This window comes from Odontesthes bonariensis, chromosome 9, assembly GCF_027942865.1.
Source record: "Odontesthes bonariensis isolate fOdoBon6 chromosome 9, fOdoBon6.hap1, whole genome shotgun sequence".
NCBI classification, from domain to species: Eukaryota; Metazoa; Chordata; class Actinopteri; order Atheriniformes; family Atherinopsidae; genus Odontesthes; species Odontesthes bonariensis.
Window position 1 is genome coordinate 15,785,873 of NC_134514.1, and position 21,060 is coordinate 15,806,932.

The window sequence follows — 21,060 nt, forward strand, 5'->3', positions numbered from 1 at the left end:
AGCTGTAAGAAATATGTACGTTGTATGTATGTAAATACATATTTTCTACAATACATCTGTAGAAGTAACCCTTTTTCTAAATTGTTTTCAATGTGTTGCGGTTTCCAACACAAATCTTTTAGCCGCTCAGTTTAAGGTTGGGTCCTCAGGTTCCTTTATTTGTGACGTGCTACTGGTTTATAGCAAGAGATACGCTGAGATCCAAAATATGCTTTTGTGTCATTTATTATAATCAAACCGCACAGTTATCACAGCGCAGCAAATATATGGATTAAGGTAAAGATGAAAACTAGCAGATTAAACAGATACAAAAGGTGATGAATGAATGAATGTGGCGTGGCAGTCAACAAAATTACGGCTACTCCCAACCCTGACTCTCTCACATCTGTGTCGCCGGTGAGTCCACACCTTTACGCACACACGCCTACTCCCATGTGAACCACCCCCTCTGCAACACACACACACACACACACAAACTCAAACTCACTGTGCTCCCTTACACAATGAAAGAAAAAACACACACAAAGTGACTTAATCACTTATGATTTTAATGTTACCTTTTTTGATTGACATTGTAAAATTTTCTTTATTTTTTTAGCAGTTTATTAAAGTCAACAAAAACAAGTACAAATGCCACAAACATTCTTTAAGGTACACTGGAAAAGGAAAAATTATGTGACAAAAAAAAACAAAAAAACCACGAAGCACAAACTCTTTATCTGGTTTACAAGTCTGAAGATAATTCATGAACAGGTGCAGCTCTGTATTAAACTGTATGTGTGTGTGTGTGTGTGTGGCGTAACAATATAACATGAGGACAGTATGTACATTCATCTTAAGGTTTCGTGTCTCTCCGAGACGCTCCTTCAACAATGCTCTTCTAATTTCAGTTAATGTACGACGCTGTGATCGACTGCGTTTCGTCAAAAATTAACGAGCAATTTTGGCAGCGAAGAAAAAAAGAATAAGGCAACAATAATTCGTCTCATTCAAAGGACTGTTATATTTGGACTTCCAGTCCCGTTGAAACGTAAATGTGATACAGATTAGGAATAACTTCTCTTTGCCTTAGGTGATGATACTCCAACGTGGTGATAAAAATGACCAATTTTACCTCCATTTGTCATGATCTCAATTACTTTGTGATATTTTTTTCCTTTAACAGGTCCTCACATATCAGACAAGTTAAACCTTATGAACAAACAATTAGCAGTCAATCATAATGAGATGTTATCACATTATATCCATTATATACTTACATGTGTAGTCGTTTAAAGGAACGCTTCATCACACTCTGACAGTCTACAATCATCCAACGGTTATTATATTTTACATTAATATCAGTTGCACAGATCTAAATAAGTTGGGTCTGAACAGGTGAATCTCTCAGCTTTAAAAAACAAAACAAAAAAAAAAAAGTTACAAACATGGGAGACATGAGACTTCAGAGCAGAAACAGCTGAAGTTACAAGAAAATTAAAAGTGGGGAGGCTCAACACAAAACATGTATTCCATTCCTACATCCAGTTTTCCCACATGCAGCAAATGTGATGTAAAAATGGATTCGGTTCTACTGCTGTACAATATGAGCGCTAATATAAGAAGCATAGGCGTCGTCATCGTTAGTGTTGTTCACGATTGAAAGGAAAGTCGCGTTAACAGTCCACATATATGCAAGGAAAATCAGGGATGTCTACAGTCGGTCCTCGAGAGCCGCTGTCCTGCAGGTTTTAGACGTTTCCCTGGCTCAACACACCTGGTTCAGATGAAATGGATCTCTTCAAAAGATTGTTAAGTTCTGCACAAGCCTGCTAATGATGCCTTGATCTGAATCCGGTGCGTTGAAGCAGGGAAACGTCTAAAAGCTGCAGGACAGCAGCCCTCGAGGACCGGATGTGGACATCCCTGCGTTAAACCAAAGCACTTTCTGTGCTTCACTTTGTCGATACCGTGAGACAGCCTGGACGCACAGTGTGAGAAACTAAAGATATGAATTAAATGGTCACATAGACAGCGAGTGACAGACGTAATTAAAATATACGGATATGAAATGCCAAACCATCTCATGTTCTTTTTAATCCGTCATCAATGGCGTTAAAAACAGTGACTTACTGATGTGAGACTCATGTGCAAGTTTATCACAAAGCGAAATCAGCTTTCATTCACTCTCTCAGACACACACACACACACACACACACACACACACACACACACACACACACACACACACACACACACACACACGTGCAGACTCATGGGCGCATCCACAGCTGCACAAAGCTAAATCAAAGCTAAATCTGTTTATTTGCATAACAGCGACCCATCTCACATTAAGCGTTTCAAAAGGTGAGGTCAAACCTAAATGAACGACATTTTCATTTCATCTCTTTTAATGCAGTAAAAGTTAATAAAAGGAGGCCGAGGATCGCTTGTGCAGTTAGAAGCGCAACTTCAACTCCCGTAAACGTCTGCGATAGAAACAGTTCTCACCAACAAAACAACAGAAATCTTTTCCCTCTGGGCTAATGTTATTTCCATTCAAACGTAATGCAGATGTTATGCGTGTGGGAGACTACTACTTTTCGCTGGTTTTGCCTTTAAACTTGACCACCATGACGGTGATGTTGTCAGGGCAACCACGGTAGAAGGACTGGAGGACGATGCTCTTGGCGCCGAAGTGCGGCTCGTCCAGTCGCTCCCTGATGAAGCGAACCGCCTCCTCGTTGCTGAAGGTGTCCCACAGGCCGTCCGACGCCAGGATCATGAACTCGGGCTGCAGCTTGTTCAGGTCAAAGGTCATGATGTCGGGATCGGGAACGACCACGTTGAGGTTTTTCAGAGGGTAATCTCCCAGAGAACGGGACATGGCCAAGATGCCCTGGACACGCCACGAGCCATTGAAACTAATGAAACCGCCTGCGGAGGAAGCCCGGGGAGGGGAATAGGGTGGGCAGCGGGAAAACAGTGGACAACAACAGGGGAGGATCAGGTATGAGAAAGAATGTGAAGGATGAGCACAAAGTTAAGAAAAATAAAAAAGTGGAAATGAAAGAAACGGTCTGGCAGCATGTTTAAATCAAACAGTTCACATCAAAGTCCAGATTATAATGTGGATCATTACCACTGACATGTTTTCACTCACTCTGTGCTTACTGTTGGGCTGAAGGAACTAACTGTTTTTGTTGGATATATTTCAGTTCATGTCATATCCTGTAAGTACAGCTGTGTATCCTCTATGGCTTCAACAGCGAGCGGGGGAATTGTACTGGAAGTTGGTGGATAAGACGCAGACTTCCATCTTTGGTCATAACATCCTCTCGAGAAGGGCCATTAACAGGATTTAGAAAAATACTGAAGTTGAGAGTTCAAGCCAAGATTGTAAATATTGATGTCAGCCTGAGAAAAACCCCATTATGTGCAACTTCCTACTATAAAAAGCACCAAGTTTGCTAAAAATCCCTTTGAGGCACATTATATGTTGCCTCGGTGTCTGCCCCGAACATCATGAGGTATTAAAACCTAGCAGTTAGCTGCGGCCGTGCGTCACTAGACCGTGTTTATTTGTGTTCACAGAAATCAATGAGCCATGTTTCTTCAGTTTCTTTCAGAATTTATGCGTTTTGCATTTTCACTAAGAGGATTGCAGCATCTCAGCCAAAGTTCGTCAGGAGGCACCAAACTCAAAACACTTAAAGTCTATCTTTGTACAGCAGCCACGGGCAGAAATGTACTGATGTTTGAAAAGATCTCAATGCAAAAATTAAGATTTAAAACAAACAAGATTCACGAAAAACTAAGATTTTAGATAAAAAGTTGGGCAATGCAAAAAAATAAAAAAAGTGTAACAGCAGCAAAATAATTAGAAATGGGGAAGAAAGATTGCTGCGAGTCTTAAGCCCTTTTCACACTGCTAAAAAAACAAACACCAACACCCACTAAATGTGACTTTCGAGTGCAACAGTAAAGTGTTTAATCTACATTTAGTCGCGAGTCAAATGACTCTGCAGTAGTCATGGTTTTTTATGGGCTACAGCTCCATTCAACATTGATGGGATTTTCCTGGAGGGTGCTGTAAGCTGCAAGAATAGGCACAGCTCACAGCCACTTTAAAGAAATACACTCTTACTGACTGTAATGTCTTACGTGGAGTCTCTGAAACCGACAGCAACAAACAACTCGCAGACAAAGAGAAATGAGATTGGTGCATTTTACCCGATGGCGAGACATCTGGAAGCTCACTCCGAGCCCAGCTGTGTGGGGCTGACGTCTATGGTCCAGTCAAAAATAATAAATGAGTCTAATTATCTCAGAAAGTCGCTTTTATTGAGAAAACGTAGTCCGACAGAGACTGTAGGGTATAGTGCAATGGCATGCCGTCCTACTGTTGCAGTTACAGGCCTGTCCGGTGTAAGGTAGCCGTGGTTACCGGAGCGGTGCTGAATATGCTGTAGCCCTCAGAGTACTGAGGGAAAACACGCTACTACAAGCAAGTTTTGGGTGGTGCTTTCAGTGCGAAACACGACCATTAGATGGAGCTGTGGGGCTTCCCTGACTAACTAAGTTTGTCATCTCTCTTCAATCTGCTTTGAATCTCTCCTCAAGTATGCAGATGGGGTTGGAGAGAGAATTGTGCCTACAAGTGCACCTTAAAAAAATGTGCACTGTCTGGCTGCATTTGATAACACATTGCTTTAGAAGCAGATTGTGTTATCAGTGAGTAGGTTTTGATGTCAGCCTTAGACACAAGAAACATGATAATGGTTCTGAGCTTTGATCAAAAGAAAACTTATTTTACGCTTTCATGACAACAATCGGGGCTCTGATGTTCCTGATTTAACAAAAGCTTTGTTCTGATGCTCAGAAGAACTTAAAAAAAATAAATAAATGGCAGTTTTCTCACCAGCCTTCTTGATCCTCTTGCGTTCCTTGAGCTGGTACGGTTTGTGGTCATGGGATAGAGGGATGGCGTTGCCGTCTTTATCGCACAGAACTCCGCGAGAGTCTCCAACATTGGCCACAGTCAACTCCTTATCAGACAGCAGAGCCACCAGACATGTAGTGCCTGCAACAATGGGAAGAGAAGAAGGGCAGCGAGAGGGAAATTACATGGGAATCACAAGAATTTCATGGCATTCCACAGTTGAGACATCAAATGTTGTTAGTGAATATGTCAGCAGATAACCAGAGTCCTTAGAATTCGTCCTTGGGGAACCACAAGCGGCGGCAAAATTTCAAAGCTGTCCATCAAATGGTTGCTGAAACATTTCCCTCTGTTTCAAAGTGGTGGAGCAACTGACAGACTGACATGAGAGACATGCCAGAGTGCGAATATGGTTAACGCCAATATAAAAATCCCTTTTTGAAAACCAAACCACACTTGTAAAACATTTCGTCTTATCGCCAGAACTTTTACGACGGGATGCTTCACTGGAAACAAATAAGTGATTAAAGAAAAACCACAAATACTTGACCATGGTCAGGAAAAGACATTAATGTCATCCCCGGCATGACATAAAACATGAAACTTTGTGAAAACAATGCAGCACAAGAAAGCATGTGCAAAGAAGGCAAAAACTCTTTCAAGTAACTTCTCAAAAATGCTTTCATTTCTCCTTCCTCTCTATGTTTAGCTTCCCAGTCAGGCAGAACCGAGTGTAGACGAGGAATCTGAGGCCTATTGTGCGAGATCCAAAGTCCTGTAGAGAAAGAACAGATCTGCCGGTTTGGTCATCTGCTCACACAGAGTAAAGACAAAACTGACGAGTGGGAGCAGGGAGCAGAGGAGAATTAAAAAGAAGAAACAAAGAATGGGTCCTACCACCCGGGGCTGGACCACCTGGACAGAGAGGGGTGGCGTACAGGGAGTGAGAAGAGGACAATGGGCCACACAGCAGAGTTCAAAATAAATGCACCAGGAGGCAGAGAAAAGGCTGAAACAAAGCAGGTTCGGATGTTCTTCCAAAGACGGTGGATCACCTACAAACATGTCACAGTTGAGGGGTTAATACAGTTTGTCTTGGACATTTTTGCATTTGGCCCAGAGGATCAAATCCATCTCCTTCGAAGGGTCCTTTGAGTTCAGTTACAGTGCTGGACCTGATGCAGGCAGCGTATGAGCAAAGGGACGGGAGAGCAGGCTGCACAGGATCCAGATAAAATGAAAAGTGAGAGTTCAGGAAGGGCGGGGAGCTGAAAGAAGAGGGAATATTAACAGAAAGTAGCAGAACAATGATTTTATAATACACTGAAGCTTAAGAGTGACACAAATGTGATAAATTAGGTAAACAGCTAAAAGGAAGACTATCATGACTGAAGGCCGATGCCACTTAATAATGAAAGTCTAACTGAATCTTTTAGAAACACATTTCTTTTAGTTTCATCACTGTGTGCATCCCCTAATCCTGCTGCTTGAGCTTATGGCTGCAGCAGCTCCATGCCACGCTGTCCAGCTAATTATCCTTATCTCGTTCCCATGGTGATTGAGATAATGGACTGAGGTGCTTTCCGAGGACACCCTTCCCCAATTAGCCCGGTCATGCCAAGCATAGATTAAGTATTCCCTATTAAAATGGCACCGTGGCCCAAAAGCACTCCGTGCTCGTGCTAATTATCGGCTTCACTTGGCCAGACAGACCTTCAACAGTCCAGTAAGTTTAACACCTCCGCCCCAGTTCATCTTCCACTCCGATTTGTGTAGTTGTACCAATTTAGTCGGAGCTTGCAAAGCGAGAGGCCACGCCTGAGCTCTCACTACATCTCAGTTTATGTTCTAAAAAAAGCAGCATGGCATCGAGGTGTAAAGTGAAATATGGTGTCTTGACTAAAAAGCTTTCCTGAGAATTAGTATCATCTTACCTGCCCTTCTTGGACTTGCACTATTGACACGTTTACTCTTTGTACGAGCGTCCTTGAACTGCTACTTAAAGTCTGTGCCACCCTGAGGAAGTTAAATTCATATCTTATTTTGAGACAGATGTCCCTTTATGGAGTATTATGTACTTTATTGTCAGCCTGCTTCTGCTTTCAACAGTAAGTACTGCACAGTCCACCTGGTTGTGGTTGCAAAGGCGCTGAGATCTGAGGTCATAAAGCCACATGAAGGTTAACAGAAGCAGAATACCACGCCGCATTAAGGAGACCGTTTCCATAACAGACTCTAAGCTCCTGGGCATTGCATCAAAGTCCCATCTCTGCCTTCCTCCTTTCAGCCGCTTACCTTTGCTGATAAATAGAGGGATGAATGAACAGGAGGATAAACCAGATATGCTGTTGTCCCGGGGACAGGGAGCTGAATTGAGAGTGTATCTCCGTATTCTCCCTTCACTCTTCGCTCCTTGCCCCCCCCCTCCCCGGATTATAACAGAAAGCTGGGAGCCGTGCACTCTAAAAGATGTGATTGTTGAATTAGATTCTGGGACAAGAATGCACAACTTTGACCACATCAGCAAATCCCCCTGAGACACTGGTAAGAGAGCTAGTACAAAACTGCAGCAAATTCAATCTCTGACTGTCTTAACGCTCAGAGGGGATAACACGGGAGCCTTTTCATTGTAAAGGTGTTGGACTTTAAGTTGATCGATAAGCTCAGTATTAGTCCTTTTTGTTGTGCTGTCCAAGTTAAGAATGGGAGAAGCAGAGTGGGGAAAGAAGGTAAAAAATAGTCGTGCCTTTGGAGACTGAATTCAATAGTTCATGGAGTTCAGGAGCAGAGGGAAGAAGAATACGAAGGGCAGATTTACTTGCCGGCTGTTTAGAGAGCAACGCTGAGCAGAAAGATGTTTATCTGCAGTTGGGGTGGCAGGAAAGGAGAGAGAATTAGAGAAACAAAAAGGCAGTGCGCAGTAGGACCTTGTTTCAGGGAGGTAATTATCAGACTGGGCGCTCCGACTCTGCACGTTTTAATTGTCCTTCGGTGCATCACACGACCCGTCATTCTCAGGAGGATTCACAACTTTACGAGTCACATGTTGGAGTTTTAATTTAGGCCACAACACAGACTGTTGTTCGCATTTACATTCTAATTGTTTGCAGTCACTTTTCCACTCTTCTTATTTCTTCAGAAGCATTCGTTCAGTTAAATCTTTGGTCTAATATTCCATCATTTCAACATAATTTTTGTTGGTTAGGCTGTCAGTGAACTCACGAGAGTACAAGTAAAACAATGAAACTTGAATGAACTAGAATTCTGTGTCCTTCCAAAGTCGAAACTATATTCAGATCCCTAAAAACGCAGCGTTGGCATACTCAATCGCCCTGTAAATGTGCCCTCTTTGTCCCAAAGCCTTTCCTTTTTGCACTGAACCTCACTTGAGCTGGTGTTGCCAGATTTTGTGACGGCAACAAGCAACCCTATCTATGAAAACAAATCCAAAACAAGCAAGAGTGTTCTTAGAAAAACAAGCCCAAAGTCGCTCCTGCTCACTGAACCTAGAAACTGTAGAACTTAAAGAATTCCTTGCAAAAGCAGCAGCGATGCCACCAGATGCAGTGAAAACTCTAGCAGGATCTAAAGGTGAGATTAAGGTTTACAAATGTCTACGTAATGCCGTCAAGATCAGCGAGCTCCACACAACTCCATTTGATTATTGCTTGAGTGAACGTATTCAGAAAATGCTGTTTTCACAGCAGTGCCCCCCCCCCCCCCCTCATGCTCAATAACTTAATAATGTTGGCATAGAAAACAAGTTAACATACGTTCTTGGCCTGGGGACATTTCTTATGATGTGAACCTAGCAGAAAGTCCAGTTCGTTTATGAATGACGCCTCTGTTTCTCAACTCCACTGTACAACACTGATGAGGGCCTTTTTGTTTCCCTCTGTACATTCACGGCGCCTTTAGTCATCGCTCCTTTGTACCCATGTTTTGTATTTATTGTTCTCCCTCATTCTGCAATACTGGGCCCTCCTTCCTCTCCACTTTGTAGCTCTCACTGGAACAATGATTGCATCCCTCCATCTGCCCTTGCTCCTAACACTTTCCATCCATCACTATCTCTATCGTATTTCCGTTCTCAGCCCCCTCCACAGATAATTACTACAGGCCTTGTGAGGATAAACTTGTATTTAAACAGCTGAGTAAGCAAGGCCTTGGGCTGCTGACAGTCACTCTTCAGCAACTGTCAAGTGGAACAGTAAAGGTAAAAAGACTTGGTAGGTTTGGTATGCAGCATTATAAGGGTGATTTTACACATTCATGGCTTTCTCAGGTCTCCAGTATTGAGAGGAGTGTACAGGTTAAATCCATATGCATGCCCCCTACTTTTATGGTTACTCACACAGGTTGACATACCATATGCAGACTGCCAATTAATGAACCATAGCATCTGTGCAGACAAAAACCACAGCACAAAATTGTAATACATGCAAAAACATGCATACTTTTAGTGTCACGGACATTTGTCTTGCTAAATAGATACACACCGGCTTCGTTGTAATTGGCAGAAAGCTTGTCCAGTATTTCTCTGTCCAGCGTCAGGATTTGCTGCTCCAGGATGGACGGATAGGAGAGGCTGACTCTCTCCTTTTTGTCGTCTTTCTCTTTGTCTTTTTCTCGGTCTCGCTCTTTCTCCCGTTCATAGGTCAGCAGCTGCTGGCGCAGAGCCTCTGGCAGGTGGGCTTTGGCAAAGTCAGCAGCAGCCTGGCAGCAGAGGAAGACAGTAGACGAAAATGAGTTTGGTCGGTAACACCTTCAGAGGCAAAACACAAAGGATTTACATGCTCCACATGTTCAACTTAAAATGCTCATGCTCGAGCAGAGCCAGGATTCTTTAAAATCACTAAAAGGACGTCTTGAGACCATCTTTCTTTTGGCTTCAGAAACTTATAACAGCATTTTCCTGATATTTTTCGAACATTTCACCTACATGTAATAAAAACACACACCGTAGCCACTGAGAATGAAAACGCCGATAACACACATGACTTTTGGGGAATTATGCTCATTCATCATCTCGTGCCCAGTTAGATAAGCTTGTCAGGTTTGCTTGAACACTTGAAGCCAGGGGTGAAAAGTAAGCCGGGCTCTGTCCAAAAGTAAACAAAAAAATAAATTTTGCCTGGTCAGCACTTAAAAGTTCCCCTCGAGAAACCTTTTAAAGTACATAGAAATAATCTGTTCTGGCAGATATTTTCTTTAACTCTGTTGTGCTACATAAGAAAGGGCCCCGAGTAACTTCTAATCTTTTCCCTCATTGAAAAAAATAAAAAATAAAATCTGGATCCGAGTTGTGCCACACACACACACACTTATCCTTTGTTCTTGATATTTCCTACTGAAAATGATCACGTCTTTTTTGTTTTTAATAACACACACATACAGATCCTTATATAAACCATCGGACAGACATACACGTGTTTGCACAAGCACGCTCTTCGAGGCAAACATCGGGCTGCAATAACAGAAACCTTCGTGTCCTTTCAGCCTTGCTGAAGCAGATAAATCACAAATAAACAGAGATAAAGAAAGAAGTGGATCACCAGTCAAATACACACCAACTCATGCTGTGGGATGCAGCCGAGCTAGAGAAACCGTATTCTCACCTCTACCCGGTCTTTTCCAAGGATAACACCAAATAAACCTTTTTCTCACACATTCCCTCCGCTGGTTCAGAGCACATGACGCCCATCTCCCCCGGCTCAGGGAGGACCAGCGGGCTCAAGGTCACGAAGTACTAAAGTCATAACATACTGTTGACACACCGCTGATCTGTAACATCTCAGATTCACAAGGCTCATATTCTGTATCGTGTTTTTACTTGTGGAACACGTGCAGGAAATAAGAAGCCAAGGATAAAGTTAGCCAAACGAGCCATTCCAGATCACAGATGAGAAAAAGTTTGAAGTTTTTCGTCATTGAAGTTTTTTTTTTTTTATTTTAGGTCATTTGTCAAAGATCTGCTGATGAACGCAATGTCTCACATGCTCATGCATTCTGCTCAGGGAAATTGCTTTCAAGGACTTAAATAACTCTGCCTCTGCTTCTGCTTCTTCTCTACACATGCAAACAATTAATCTACTCCTCTCGTTCCATTTTATCAACGTTGTTGAGGCTTTCGTCAGTACGTGCTCGGTCAATCTACCTCCATCTCCTCCGATAAAGCCCCAAAAAAGCCCCAGTGTTTTACAGTTAATGGATGTGTACATAACAGCCTTTCCGTCTCTCATTCTTCATTTCCAAGAGTATCTTCACTCTGTTGCCATGGTGAGGTTCAGTCCGAAATCACAATGGATCATTTCTGTATCCCCGTCTGAATCATTCCCTTCTTTTGTTTAAGAACAGAGTTGACACACTTTCATCCTGCAGTCTCCATGCAGGAAGCAGGAGTCAAAGTGAGTTTGAAGTTCATAAAAAGAGCAGGAAATGTTTTGTCTGCTGTTATACTGTCCCAATCACCAAGGAGTTTGGCTGTCCGTCTCCCAGCCCTTAAAGCATTGGGCTCACATTTTCTTCAGCAACATTCCTTATAACTGTGTGACTGCACACACCCGTGTAAATAAAGATCAGCAGGACGGGAAAGTCTTGAGTAACTGATGGTGTAACCTGCTGGCTAACCACACTGGCACATCAAACACCAGATTAGAGGAAAAATGAGTGATGGGCGGATGAGGGAGGGACGGCAGGGTTAGATGAGGATGAAAACTGAGCTAGAGATGAGGACAAGGATCAAGGATGATAAAAACATGAGGAAAATAAATGGAGCATGAGATTAGTGGATGGCATAAGAGCACAATGAAGAAATGCAGCAGAGCCACATGATTACAAGTGGATGGTAGAGTACAAATATATGGAGTAAACAGGGCAGGCTTGAGCAGATTATCGTGGGAAAGTTATGCCAACTTTGGGACGGGGGGGCAGCTGATATCAGCAGAGAAAGGAAGAACGTTCCAAAACAAGAAAATGAGGCAGAGGTGTATATCTGCATGAACAAACTGTTGGAGAGATGTAAAACTCCTTAAAAACAAAAAAGACCCTGTAATCATAGGATTATTTTATATTGTTTCACATGTATCCCAGTTTAGTGCTTGGTAGAGTTAGTCAAAATGTGAGTATTTTCCAACCAGCCACAGTCAGTCCAACAACCAGAATATCTTTCTGCATTGGAGAGCATGTAGAGTGGACACCAGGGAGAAGGCAATCTGAGCCCCCATTATCCACATTCCATGTTCAGCAGATGCAGTCCTGGAGGATCTTACTGCAAAAACACGTACACCTCGTTAGCATTACTTTGATTTGAAATCAAAGCACAGTCTGCAATCTTTACAATGCATCGTTCCTGCAAAAGAGTCCTACAGGGACACCTTCGCTTTTAAGCAACAGGGTTGATGGGCTGGACCTAAATTTGTGACTATTCAAATATGAATTTGATCAGAGTATCCCGATACTTAATATAAATGCAGAGCAACAAATCTTTAAGGCAAACGGAGCCAGTAGTGCCCCATGAATGAACTAATGGCACATGTGCAGAAGAGGCTGTGCACTGTGCGAGAGGCAAAAGTAAGAGACAAACACTGCGTTTCTCACATCTGCACGAGTGATCCTCTTACATGTAAATATGGTCAAAATCAATTTCATCTGATTTTTCCTTTGTAATCGTTCTGACTGCAAGTGGCATTAAGTTTCCCCAGTATCAACAGAGGAGATTTATCTCAGAGAGCAATCAGTCACGGCGATGAAGAGCGTCACATTGGCCTCATCTTCACACCAGACTTCACCTGGACCACTCACACAGAAACCAGTATGTACGCACAGTACACACAAACACACACCTTCCTATCCCAGGAGAGCCACCTACACTATTTGCATTAACTTCCCTGTTACCCAAATACTCCCTCCTGACAACTAACTGTGAGCCACACAGATACAAACAGTCCACCAGAAATAGTCAGGCCCTCTAAATATTTCCATCTATTCCATCTATCTATTGCGAGGCTGGCAGAAATGAGGGGAATCATCTGAGTCTCTTTAGAATTGCCCTGAAGGAGATTCAAAAAGAGTGTAAAAATCTCTCTGCGTCCAACAGAGCGCTCTGGGGACAGGACTGGTTATGGGGAAATTAGCATCTGACAGATCAAGCAGGCAGATGGAAGGAAGAAAAAAGGAAAAGAGGAGGAGCACAGTCTTGGAAAGGGTGAAAAAAAAAAACCTCTTCATTAGCATCACTCAAGCACACCATTAAGAGAAAAGGAGACTTCAGTTTGGAGATAAGCAGCAGAAACCATCACAAGCAATAAAACACAGAGAAAGCAGTGGATACCAATAAGTCTGGAGAAGAAAGCAGTTCACTGTATTCACATTGGCTGCTTTCATTTCTATTTTTAAATTTTTTAAAATCACAGTTAAATGTGCTTTCATAGTCACGAAGAAGATAGTGATGCGATTTCCAATTCAAGTGCTTCAGATAATGACCTTATAATGTTACTATGCACTTAAAACTGTGGATAATTGGAAGGATATTATGTTACCATAAACTAAGTGGCTACTGTTGTTCTGTGGGAACACATTTGTCCACTGCAGAGCTGTGCTGCGTTTCTCCCCAGGATGACATTGCAGAGCTAAGTCTGGACACGGGGGGCCAAAGAGAGCACAAGCATCCAGCCCAAATCAAATCATTATCTCACACCTGAGCTTTGTATGTGTCAAGGCTTTGTCAAGTGGAATTTGTGTGTGGGGTTGAGTGTGTGTGTTAGTTGGTGCAATGCTGTCAACAACATAAACAGGAGGCTTTTCATTTGGACTCCGGAGGACTGTGAGCAGCACTCGAGTTGAGGATACATGAACACACAAGCACACATTTAATAACCATTCGAAATGTTGACATAGAAAGTTAGTTTTTTCAACAACAACAGTCTCACTACGAGATCTATTCATTAGTCTCACTGGTGCTCAGCCAATAAGCAGTTTAATAGCTCAGAAAAATGCCATTTTAAGCAATGACCACCTAAAACTGGAAAAAGCTATGTGTGCTGAGGTAGAACACAAAGGAAACAACCAATACAGCTACTTACCTGTTCCACCACTCGCATTATGGCAAGTATGGAGTTCTTGGTCAACATAGGGCAACATAGGGCCATTCCCTGCCAACTCCACAGGGACCCTAAATTTGGCTTAAAGGGGCAGTTATGTACCAAGTCCCCAGGTTGGCTTACTTAATGTGGACTATTTTCAGAAACAGAGACGCAGAGTCTGCAATGATTTGAAAAATATCTATATCAAATATCTGTGAATTTCCCCACTGTGGGACTAAAGCCTGATTCTTACTCGGCGCAACCTCGCTTTGACCCATTCTTACTAGCTGGTCGCAAATGGCGCAAACGGTCACGTGACCCAAAATTCCGCCACGCCCCTCGTCGCAAGCTAAAAAATCCTCGCGCGTCGCAAGGGCGCGCACACAACTTTTTTTCTGATTTTGCGCGAGCTCAACCGGAAACAGCTGACCAAGAGAAAGGAAACATGAACACTGCAGATACCGCGGTGACCGAGAGGGTGCGCCTCTACAAACATCTGTACGACACGTCTATGAAGTTACACTGGGACAACGTTGTCCCAAAGGACAACGTTTGACAACGTTTGACAAAGTTCGTCTTGTTGCAAAGGATGAACATTCCACCTTCTCTTCTGTTTTTGCCGCAGCCGCTCAGCTCTGAGATACATATACAGTTCTACACCCAGAGTAAATTCATTCCGCATCCGCATCAGATGTGCCAGCCTCTGCTGACGTGACACCACAGGTGGCATTGTGTATGCTTTCTTCGTATGCTTTTCTTTGTCCGGTTCTTCAGCTTGTTTCCTCAACAGTGACGCCCGCTGGTCTGGAGAGAACTGCAAATGTGACGCATACTCGGCGCAAACTGCGCTTATGAGCTGAAGGAACTGTGAAGGGGCTGGCGCTTTCGATGACGTCATTAATGGTTCTCGAGCCAGAACAGTTGCGCGGTTGCGCCGAGTAAGAATCAGGCTTAATAAAGGATTTATCTTATCTTTTTAGTCAATCTTGAATGTCTTAAACTAAATCATTTCAATGGCTTTAATGTTATTTAAGAAAAAGAATGTAATCACAAGCAAATGAGATGAAAAAAAACTGCAAAAAAACTGCAAAAAAAAAAAAAAAAAAGATTGTAAACCCGAGTATTATAACTCAATAACTTGCTTCTTTAACAATGTGAGCCAGAAGATATACTGGAGGCTGTACTTGTGTGGCCTTGAACAGACCTCCTTCCCAACACAGATTTTAGCCAGACTTCCCAAAACTATTTCGCTCTTCCAGATATAAAATCTCTCCCAAAACCACTACAAACATTCAAACATTCGGAGCACAGATGGGCTCTTGGAGGGAGAGATTGAGAGATGGAGGCGGGGGGGGGGGCTCAAAACTCCTTTGGTGCCTAACAAAGCTCACAAAAACTTTAAAAAATAAACCACTCTGAGCAACATTCATATTAAAATACCTGTCTCAAAGAGTATATGCTATTTCCAACAAAATGTTGACTAGCTGACTGTGTAAAGAGGACAGAAATGGCTTCTGTAAAAGTGAGTGAGGATTTCTGAGGCATAGGCAGAGCTATAAAAATGAATGAGGACTGGAGAGTTGAATAGAAGTCCATTAAAACTAGCAGCTTCAGTGCCTTCAGCTTTCACCGACAGAAAGAGACAGATCTACATGAAATATGACATCCTGGGTAAATGCAGCCACCCTCCGCTTTCATCTCCCCAACTGTGAAAGAACGACACGTGTAAGAGGGCTATGATGAGAACATCTGGTAACCATAGTTACATCTGTCAAGGGTAACAACTGGTAAGACATCTTGACCCCACCCGCCCTTTAGGAGACCTCTCATTGTAGGTCCCCTAATACTTGTGACAAGAAACGAAGGCCTGCAGCAGAGGACGTGAGGCTCCTGGCTTGTTCCATTTCAAATAAAAAGACAGATTTTATAGTAAAGTTGACCGTCCAGAAACTCAAAATCTAGCACTCTAAAAACAGAGACAGACGGATCCGCACTTAGCTACACAAACAGGGACAGGTCATACTCATAAAGTGAACTATCATGGCAAGGCAGTTTGCATGCAGGGAGTGATCAAACACAAGAGTTATCAGTCTAGCTCTCCACTCACAATACACTTTGATCTTTGAGCAAGATCTCATTGCGTGTCCTTCCTGCGACAGCCCAGTCGTTTGGAGGAGGTGAAAACACATATTTAGACAGACTATCTGGGTGCCCCATAGCTTAACCAGGTAGCAAGTGCCTGTCAGTGTCAATGACTGAATAGATTGACGCTCAGTGATGAGTCACTTCCAAGATTCTGTGTTGACAGATTAATCATTTGCTTGCTGAAGTAAGAAACAGGTTTTAACTGCGTGTTACAGCCAGTCTGATACTGGGTATTTACTGATTATATCCATGCTGATATCGGAATTCAATTGAATGATACTTTTATTAAATCCCAAAATGGGAACTTATTCAGCTGCATATAGAATCGATGCAGTTATAAGTAACTGGAAAAAAATAATAATTGTGCAGAATTACTACAGTGAGCAGGAATAACATCTTGTATTGTTCTTTGTTGCAGCAGACCAATGAAGCCTCTGACTGAACACACTTTATAGTTTGATCACCATGTTCTATAGAGAGTGTAGTGGTCCGTTATGTTTAGGAACCTCTGCAGCATTAGCAACTAATTGTTTGCATGATGGGCCCCAGAGCAGTTACCAACACAAAGCAAGAGTTTCTTTATGAGTTGCTTCACTTTGTTTGAGTCACTGGCTCTGATGTTGCTGGCCCAACAGATGGCTGCAAAGCAGATTGCACTCTCCACCACAGACTTAGAGGATATGCAGCATATTGCTGCAAGAACTGAACGATCCAAGCTTCCTCAAGAAGTAAAGTCTGCTTTGTCCCTTGTTGAAGACGGCCTCAGTTTGAGACTGAAAACAAAAAGGTCAGAATTAGCTTAGATTCACTTTATGAATTTAAATGTTGTACGTGGAGCCCTTTGGAAGGCGTTGTGATCAAGATACAACAATATATTTTTATGATCTCCTTTTTCATTGTTTCCCCACGATCCAAAGTAAAAGAAAAGAAAGAAAAAAAAAAAAACAGCCTTTCAGTTTTTGGGATAATTACACCTTTCCATTTGAAAAGAAGCAATTGCATCTCAGAGTCTCACACTAGATGGTGTTTGCTTAGTAGTTTAGGAAACAGTATTTAAGAAATTGAGCATTCAGCTAAGACAATAAAGTAACTGTAAACATCAATTTTACAGTGGCTGGCTTTAGTGTATGGAGAAACTACTCATTTCCACCACTGTGGTTTCTCTGGCTGTATAGGTCTGTAAACACAGATTTCAACTTATTTCACCATTTATATTTTCTTTCTTGCTTTAGGCTCGTCTGTCATCTGGAACACACTTTGATCTGCAATAACCAGCGTGAATGATACTATACAGCTCAAGTTAGGGTGCTCGGCAGCAAACTGTAATACAGGCAACAGATCAATAAACTGCATTAAACTGAATACCATTTTATTAATACTCCAAGGCGAAGTTATAATAAATAAAAAAAAACTGAAAAATAAAAGTAAATATCAACTGACAAACTGCTGGAAATTTACGAAGTGTAGCAGGGAGAGAGGTGTGGTTGAAATCTCCACGTGTCACTACAAATACATTGAAGTGTTGAGTTTGTAGCCTGGCAACAGCAGGGCCGATTAATCTCTGCACCTTTACTTTGCTGCTTTGTCTGCAGTCTCTGTCTACCAGTACTGTCCGAAAGTTGGACTGAGAGGCATTGAATTCTGGGTTATGTTCCTACAGTCATGTCTTGGTGAAACACATACAGTAATTCTCTACCCCCCCCCCACTTTTTGGTATGGCAGCTCATCACAGATGTTAAAAAAAAAAAGTGTGAACAAAGACGTTAAGAAGTACCAGAATCATCTGCAGAAATCCTTTAAGTGGCACAGCATGAAAAGAGGTTTTAATAATCAATGTTTTAACAGAAAAAAAAAAAGTTCAGAAGATTAACTCAAGAGAAAACAAAGAAAGACACAAGCTGCCCAGTGTCATCTACAACTCAATAGATTAGGGAGCAACCTGGTTTGACTCCACAACCGTCTTTTCACCAATGATCGACTAAGGAGCGTTCATGCGTTTTGAGGCAGCTGGACCATGCACAGATTTTATGTTCACATCAAACATCCAGACATCTCTTAACAACAAATATTAAATCATTAACTGACACTGAATCACAATGACAAGAATAAACTCGTATTAGCCAACAGATGCATTGGCATTTATGTGTGCGGAACGATGTTTTCCTTCAAAACTGACACACCACACATTGTTTAAACATATAAAAACGCCCCTGAAATGTAAAGCCTGCCGTTAATCATTCCAACCCTGCAATTTTGTGGGTAATAATCAACATTGATCCAGATGCTGAGCAGCAGTGTTACAAAGGCAAAGCCTCATGTTGCGTGTCAGCACAGGTGCCAATATTCGCACCTCTACTACCTTTAACCGAGGTGCTTCACACGTCACGTGTCTATCTCACATAGCAGAGAGATGGCAATTAGAATAACTCGAACTGGCATAAATCAGCACGGGCCATAAACACCACAGTGATGGAAGCACAAATGAGATTGAGGAGGTGAGAGGAAGAGAGGGAGAGGTGATAAAAACAGCAGATTCAGAGCAGAAAAGATGGAGAGAAAAAGAATGAGGAGAGTGAATCCCATCAAGATCAGATGTTCTTCTCAATTTCTTTGCAGGTGTGGGACCGATACAAAACCTACAAGCTAAATTTATATGCTTTTATCATGCGGCTGCTTTGCACACAATGACTTTTTCTTAAGATTAATAATAATGATAATAACTTTAATACATTTTAGAGAGGAAGGAGGAAGCGGTGGACCCGAGCATATGGGACGGTATGCATATTGATATGGTGGAGCTAGATTATGAAGGGCTTTGAATGTTAGGAGCAGGATTTTAAAAGCAATACGGAGGCAGACTGGGAGGAAGTGACGTTGTTTAAAGACAAGGGTGATATATTGTGCAGAGGTGGTTCTGCTTTAAAGTTGGGTTGTGGGACTGTTAGGAGGTGGCACTTCTGTGTTGTGCCTTAGACACAGAGTGATTTAAATATTTTTTCATCCTCCACCTTCAGTAAGTCCATCATTATCAAAAACCACACACAATCTCAGCCTCTAACTACTGTGACAAGAAAAGGCATGATAATTCTGCATAAATATCACACATCCAAGTAAGGAAGACTCCCTACACGTTTCTTCCACAAAGTCTCTTTTGGAAAGTACAATCATAATAGCTGATAAAGAGGGAGGGAAGGCAGGAGAAGCTACAGATATAAATGGAGTATTGTCACAAAGATTAAGGGTCAACATTCTTCCCACAGAGACGAATCTCTGGCCAAGACAGACAAACAACATTATTGTTTAAAGCAAGATCCAATTTAGAGTGTGACATATTCACTGATAACGACGGTCCAATCTGTCCAAGTCATGAAAATTAAAATGATGCTTTGTGAACAAGAAGCAACTTCCTGGAAATGAAGGCAAAATTTAAGTGCCAAAAACAGCAATTGTTTGAACGCTTACTCGAGGCTGGCTCCAAAACCAAGTCAATCCCTATAAACCCCCCAATACACACAATACCCAACTTAATGATAAACATGTTTATGGACCAAATTCAAAAAAGAAAAGACAGACAAATAAGAAGAAATGATTTTTTTCTCTTAGTCTGATCCAAATCTTGCGTTTCACAAAAGAATAACAGCGACATGAAAAACTTTGGGCTTCAAAGCAGCAGTCCACAAAACGATGGCATGGTGGCTACGTCCTGGCTCTCATATGCAGTCTGTGCTTGTTGACATTGATTTGATGGTCTCCATGGAGTGAAACCGACTTGTTAATCTGTCCGTTAATCCTAAAAAAAAAATTTTCAATTTAGATGTGTACGAGTAAAAATGAAAAGAAAAGCAAACGGTTTATTCAGGAAAATAACATCTAGATTACTTGATGCTGCAATTTGAATTGAAATGTGATTTTATTCCAGTGTTTTTGCAATAAACCAACAGTTAATAATAATAAAAAAACAATTAGATTAATGTGTAGTAAGAATAATCAATTGCAGCACTAAATAACCTACAATGGCAGCAGACTGATCAATACACTATATGATGAAATATAGATGTAATGGCTCGTGCTGTTGAAAGTGTTTAGCCGTACAGTGAACTCGTATATTCTTAATGCCAAGCTGAAGCAAAAGAAAACTTTAGTTTCATGCTTGTCATGCAGAATTATGACACGAAGCAGACTAATTTTTGTACATTGCAGTTTTCATAACTGAGCAGATGTAAGACTAAAACGATGACGGTTTCTGTTTAGGACCCAGAGGGTTTGGCTAAGCACTTCTCAGATATCCATCAGCTCACAGATGTCCTTGTGCCAAGGACAGAGTCAGTACTATTAAAAGTCTGTATGTTTATGTAATAGAAAGGCTAATAAAGAGAAGAGAGAAAAGAAGAGAGAAGAGAAGGAGAAGCAGAAACAGAAGAGAAATATAGGTGCTTGGCATCTCCATAGGCTTGTCCTTTGGCATCTATTAGAGCTGCATTTATCCATCGGACCCCGACACCTTCCTCTGTTCTATTTATACACACTCCTCTGTACAAGCTTTGTGTGTAGAGAACACCGCTGACATTTAACTTGTCTTCATTTTCTCCTGCTTTGGAAGAAAGAAAGAAAAAAAAAAAGGAAAGCAGAGAGCTTAAATATACCATGCTAATTACCAGCAAATTTCTTTACACGCAGAGTTAAAACGCATCCCCTTGTTTGCAAGTTGGTTCTTTTATTTGTTCTTATTTGTCATGTGTTAAATGACAGCCATTAAGCTGAAGACTTTTTTAAGACGGAGCTCTCTGGAAAGAAATGACTGCTATGTGCAGCACAATGAGTCATTATTGCCACTTTACATGTCAAATCCTAATTCTGTGTTGCACAATTCTTCGGTCAAGATGACTGAATAAAAATAACATCGACTACCTT

At 41.8% G+C, this 21,060-nt stretch overlaps 1 protein-coding gene across 1 annotated transcript in view; it reads right to left on the reverse strand.

The window, feature by feature from the left end:
* Nucleotides 1-527: 527 nt before the first annotated feature.
* Nucleotides 528-21,060, reverse strand: part of ppm1lb (protein phosphatase, Mg2+/Mn2+ dependent, 1Lb) — a 48,016-nt gene continuing 27,483 nt past the window's right edge. The window contains exons 2-4 of the mRNA XM_075473332.1: nt 9,421-9,637; nt 4,901-5,062; nt 528-2,916 (exon numbers count right to left, since the gene is read on the reverse strand). Coding sequence (XP_075329447.1) covers nt 2,576-2,916; nt 4,901-5,062; nt 9,421-9,637 — 720 coding nt within the window. The 3' untranslated portion in view covers nt 528-2,575. The remainder of the gene's footprint in view (nt 2,917-4,900; nt 5,063-9,420; nt 9,638-21,060) is intronic.